The sequence below is a fragment of the Zonotrichia albicollis genome, chromosome 5 (assembly GCF_047830755.1).
Source record: "Zonotrichia albicollis isolate bZonAlb1 chromosome 5, bZonAlb1.hap1, whole genome shotgun sequence".
Classification (NCBI taxonomy): Eukaryota; Metazoa; Chordata; class Aves; order Passeriformes; family Passerellidae; genus Zonotrichia; species Zonotrichia albicollis.
The window spans coordinates 8219817-8225816 of record NC_133823.1 but is presented as its reverse complement, the minus strand read 5'-3'; the positions used below and the strand labels follow the sequence as shown (position 1 = coordinate 8225816).

Genomic DNA, 6000 nt, shown 5'->3' with positions numbered 1-6000 from the left:
TCAGGAAAATGCGTGTGTGCTTTATTCATGGATATGTTTGAATATTGACATGTACAGAAAAGGTAAGTACAAGTTTGACCCCTCCCCTCGAGCAGGGGCACACAGGGGGTTCCTGCCCCAGCACCATCTCCCACCCCGGGTCTCCCTCCCAGCTCCTGCTCCTGCCTGGACAATGCTGGATGTGGCATGACAGGATAGGTATAAGTACACACACAATATTTCACAGGCTCTCAGGGCTGCCAAACACTGGGAAAAGTGCTGTGCAGCCAAAAAATAGAGTTCAGTGGCTACAGAAAGTCTGGCTGGTTCTTTAACTGTGGTTTTTTTTCTTTATTTTTTTTCCCATGATTCTTCTTTGTGCTTATGGAAGTTGTCAGGAATGGAGTAATTCCTAAAAAAAATTGTCTCCCTTTCTGTCTCTTGGCTCGCTCAGTCTTTTGCCTTTACAAGCAGCTGCTATGACTTCTGTGGTTAATCAAGAGACTTAAAAATGAAGATCCATGGTTCACTTCACAGAATTCAGCAGAGATGGAATTTCATCCAAAAAAATTACTGACTTTTCACAAGGAAAAAGCAGTGGTCTGTGCACACATGTTGGTGGGTGGGAGGAGAGTCATCATGTTTGCTTCCTCCAGCAGAAAGGTTCAAAAGTCATCATTTTTTGCACAGTTTGATTCATGAGCAGGCTTGGAGGGAGAATCAACATTAAATATTGGTGGAAAGAGTAAAATGATCAGAAAAAAGCCATGAAAGTTTGGGGAAATTTTTTTTTTTGTTAATTCCCACTCCTTCCTGCTGGGTGAGAGGCTCCTTGCTCTGTGCCTCACTCATTTCATCCCAAAGCATCCCTGAACCCCAAGGAACCCCTGGGAGGGCAGGACCTGGCCTGGGACAGGGCTTGGAGGACAGGACATGGGAACTGGGGATCTGCAGTGAGACAATTAGCATCTGCAGAGCCTTTAAAGCAGGACAGCCCTGGGAGTGTCCAAGGCCAGGCTGGATGGGCTTGGGAAGCCTGGTCTGATGGAAGTGACCCTGCTCATGGCAGGGGGGCTGGAACAGGACGAGCTTTAAGGTCCCACCTGAGCCATTTCATGATCCTGGGATGTAAACCCTGGGCAGATAATGATGTCTCTCATTGAAATCACTAAAGTGGGTGCTGATGTGGGACATGGTACTGGGGTGAGGTAACCTCTGGAGGTCTCCATCCCATCCAGTCCTAGAGTAGGATTCTCCACACCTCTTTTTACAGCATACCAGTCTGAAGGGAGAGGTGAGGCATCCTGACTACCCAGAAAAACTCTCTCTGCTGAATGAGAAGGAAATGGCAAAGTGGCACTTCACCATCACTGACACTGCCATGTGAGAGACACAGGAGTGGGCGCTCCCGGGAAGGAGCTGACACTTGCATCCCCACCCTGTGCAGATGCTGAGCCGGGCACGACTGAAAGCTGGTGGAGACTGCTTTGATGTGTGGAAAGCAGAGCATGACTACAGGACTGGAAAGGAACAGGGCAGAAGGGTGCAATTCCCAGCATGACCTCGTGGTGCTGAGGTAGTTCCTTGCCTTGAAGGGCTGAGCAGTCAGGGTTTCACCTCTCTCCACTGCAGCTGAGAGGGCACAAGCTTTGTGTCACTTGGCCTCTCAGGAGACACTGCTGTCCTGGGCAAAGGGGAGACCTTCACAGCAGCTCTGGGGTCACTTTGAAAGGATTTCCTGCCTGCAGCTCTCCCTCCTGGTCTGCTTTCCTGCTCAGAGTGAGCCCCTCGGCCATGAAGTTCTCACACACAGCCTTTGGCTCAGGGTGTGACTTGTCACCCTGCACACAAGCCCTGGAGCTTGGTGTCTTCTTTGCACAGCCCTGAAAACCAGGTGCTACAGCCCTGAGCACCTCAGGGAGCAGCACTTGGACAGGATGCAGCAGGAGGAGGATTTCTGCTCGTGTCAGACACATCCACAGGTGTTCAGCTGAAAACCAGAGTGGTTTCTTGTTGGAGCAAGAGCCAAGGAAGTTGCTGCAGTTTCTTAGAAAATCTGAAGCAATAAGCAATGGGAGAGGTTTTGCAGGAAATGGGACTACAAAGCAATGGACTTTGCGGTGTCAGATGCTTCATAAGCCTTTCCATGCATTCAAATGCCAAGGAATTAATGATATTTATTATAGGAATAAATGGACTGCTGCAAAGGCCAGGCCTAAACTCAGGAGGATTCTGGGGCTATTGCTCTTCCTCCCATGGCACTCAGCCTGGGTAAGCATTTATCCTGGGAAACCTTCTCACTCTTCCTTACCATCTTCTTCCCTGGCTTTAGTAAAGGGTTCAGCCCCCCAGGAGGGCACTGGGACTCCTCAGCTCACCTCCTCAGGAAAGATGGGGCGCTCAGGTAGCCCAGGGTCACACACCTGGATAAAGGTGCCCCAGGACACCAGAGAAACATTGATCCTCACTTTCCTCCCCTGGGCTCTGGCTGTGGCTTAGAAGAAAGGGTCACTTCAGCAGCCCTTGCTTAAATGACATCCTCACTGATAAAACAGGAACAGGCAAGAGGCAAAGCCCTTGGCCTGCTCACCTGGACACCAGGGGTTGCCTCTGCCAGTTTTTCAAGGAGGGGAAACTGTAGCAACCCAGTCCCTACCCATGATATAATTCATGACTGGCCTTTCTTGGCTGGGTAATTCTGTCTTCAGGGTGGTTTCTAGCAAACCTCTCCTATCCTTTCTCTTCCCAGGAAAACAAATGAAATCCCTTGACTGGAGACCCTGTGCCTGTGAGACCAGAGGATGAGCAGGTGAGAGTGGGATGTGTTGGGCTTAGGTCAAACCCTGCCCATGGGCTCACACATTGGCCCCTGATGGAGGAAGGGTAGCTTGGAGTGGGACAATATTGGCCTCTGGTTGTTTCGATGTGGGAAAAATGCCCCAAAACACTGAACAGGACCAGTGGATAGAGGTGTTTGGGTTGGGACACAAAAAATTCAGCCATAAACAAAATGCAACACACATGTTTCTTCCTGAATACCATCAATACAGGACACAGGTTTCCCCAAGTGGGAGGGCCCGAGGGGAGGTGACACTGGGACGTGGATGCTGGTTGCACTCTGGCCATGGTTTTGAGAGCGTGGATAATCCCTGCCAGCCAGTTCAGAGTGTGGTTACTTGGTCCTCCCCAGAGGTGCTTCAGGCTCCTCTCCAGTGAACAAAACCAACCACCTTCCCACCAGTCTTCTGGTTTCTTCAGTCTGAGGGAACCAGGTGTGCTGTCCTTCAGGTCCTGAGGAACCGTGCAGACAGTCTGAACTCCACATGTCCTGTCAGGAGCCCCTCAGGGTGGGCTTCAGGAAACCTCCTGACAGGTCATCCAGTCACCCATCCGTCAAAAGTCTTTCCCCTCTTGGCTGGGGCAGGAAAAAGCATTTCCTTTGCAGCTCTCATTTCTTGGATCACCTCTCTCCTTCACCTTTTCCAAGGGAATTGTCCATGGCTTCAGGCCTATCCATAGAGAGCTGGAGAAACAACAACCAAGCTGTGGTGTGGAAAGGTGGCCAGGACCAGGAATGAGCTGGTTGTCAACAACGCTGATCATATAAAATCAAATAAACTGGCAGACAGGTGAGGGGGAGGAAGGGATGCCCAAACACTCACCTTACCTTCCCTTCCCCTCCCTTCTCTCTGCTCTCCCCCTGAAAAAGTTACTGGTCTGGTTGTTGAGTACAGAAACCAACACAGATCGAGTCTCTCGGGGTGAGTGCCAGCCCTCCTCACATCACAGGGAGGCTGAGCACAGCAGGGGCCAGGAGGAGCCACATCTGCAGCAGAGAGGCCGCCCAGCACGGAGGGGCTGCTGGGCTGGAGGTGCCTGAGGACAAACGAGTGGAGCCATGCAGGAGCCTCTCCTCTCCAGCCACCTGAGGAGAAAGGAGAGAGCGTGGGGTGAGCACTTGCCTCATCATGGAATCATGAAATGGTTTGGGTTGGAAGGGACCTTAAAGACCATCCAATTCTGACCCCCTGACATGGAGAGGGACACCTTCCACTGTCCCAGGTTGTCCTAAGCCCTGTCCAGCCTGGCCTAGAACAGCTTCCCAGGACAGCCACGGCTTTTCTGGGCATCCTGTGCTAGGACCTTCCCTTCCTCACAGCCAAGAATTCAGTCCCAATATCCCATCTAACCCTGCCCTCTGGCAGTGGGAAGCCATTCCCCTTGTCCTAGCATTCCAGCCCCTGTCCCCAGTCCCTCTCCAGCTCTCTTGGAGCCCCTTCAGGCCCTGGAAGGCCACAATTACGTCGCCCTGAAGCTTCTCCTCTCCAGACTGAACAATTCCAATTCTCCATTTTTCCTCACAGGAGAGGGGTTCCATGTCTCTAATCAAACTGGTGTCCCTCCTTGGTGCCTCAGAGGATTTGGGGCTCAGGGGCTGTGCAGCCCCAGGTATGTGCATGTGCAGAGGGGCCAGTGCTGATTTCAGCACCCTGACTCTGGCCTGGAGGTCAGCACAGCTCTTCAGCTGTTGGTGAAGGCGGTGCCACAGCAGCAGAGCCATTTGTGGGCACAGCACTTGTTTGGACACTGGCTGGAGGTGTCTGAGTGAGGTGGGTACCTGGATGCCCTCTCAGGTCAGCGGCCATCCATGTATCTTATGGAGCCACTGCTGGCCACTGGCTTGACCTGGTGACCTTAAAGGTCGATGTGGAATATACCTCCATGGTGCTGGGAGACCTTTCACCAGCTTTCCCCCCTCCAGAGGTGCCAGCCTCATTAAAAGTTGAACAGGATCTGGATTTGAAGCTGAGTCCAAAGTCAAGACCCAAATCTCTGGTTTCCAGCAGGGACCATGCTCCAGCAGCCCTCACACCCCAGAGGAAGGATGTGCTGCTGCCACGAGGAGTTTGGAGATGTGGCAGAGCCATCCTCCACTGAAGCTGCGTTTTCCAGCTTCCCACAGACAGTTCACAGCTCCTCCTTCACTTCCAGGATGAAGTTCTCAGTGCCAGGTCTGGATCTGAGGCCACTACTTCGATTTTCTAAGATTTGAGGAGCACCAGCTGGAGGGAAAGCCTCCAGATCTGTTGGGTGCCAAGCTTTTAGCCTGGTGAAGATGTCCGTGTGCCCTGCAACAGTGCCACCAGTGCCCTGGAGGGCAGTGAGGGAACCTGAGGCCACTCTTCTCCACCTCCCAACCTGCTGCTGATTGATGCAGGATGATCCCCAGCTGGGAAATAACGTGCAGTGACTCCATGATTCAGAAGGCTGAGCAATTGCTTTATTAAGTGATACTAAATTATATTAGTACATACTATATATATACTATATATATACTACATACTATACTACACTAAACTAATACTAAACTACACTAAAGAAAAATCCACGACTCCTTACAGACAGTCACAACACAGCTTTGACCTAATTGGTCAATCAATCAAAACAACCTTCACCAGTGTCCAATTAACAAATCACTTTGGGTAAACAATCTCCATAGCACATTCCCTGTGTGCCAAACAACAGGAGCAGCAAATAGAGATAAGAATTGTTTTCTCTTCTTTCTCTGAGCTCTCTCACTGCCTTCCCCAGGAGAAATCCTGGTGAGTTTGAGCCTGCTGCTCCCTGTGAAGAGAGCTGCGGCCACAGCCGCTCTGTGAAAACAGGGTGCAGAGGGGTGAATTGGGTGTTTTCCCAGCAAAAGAAACAATGATTAGCCTTAAAATAACCCACACTTGGAAATTCTGAAGGTATCAGTCAGCCCAGTGCAAAACTCAGTCCTTGGAGTCTAGTTAAAACTGACAGCTTCTGTAACCTGAATGTTCAGCAAATCAGGGTCACTGTTAATTATTCAATAGGAAAATAATTAAATCTGAAAATTACTCTAGTGTGGCAAGTCAAGGTCATTTTATTTTATTTAAAAATAAAATATTTAATGTCTATCACAGCCATCATCAGTAAATGAACATGTTATTTGTTTTAAAATAATTTCAATTTAATATTATTTTGATAGTAATAATT

General features: G+C 50.1%; 1 protein-coding gene across 2 annotated transcripts in view; it reads right to left on the bottom strand.

Annotated features, from left to right (window-relative positions):
• Nucleotides 1-6000, bottom strand: part of LOC102072317 (GDNF family receptor alpha-4) — a 76346-nt gene continuing 70346 nt past the window's right edge. For both annotated transcript variants that reach the window (XM_074540738.1, XM_074540739.1), the window contains exon 8: nucleotides 1-3904. In XM_074540738.1, the coding sequence (XP_074396839.1) occupies nucleotides 3758-3904 (147 nt within the window). In that variant the 3' untranslated portion in view covers nucleotides 1-3757. The remainder of the gene's footprint in view (nucleotides 3905-6000) is intronic.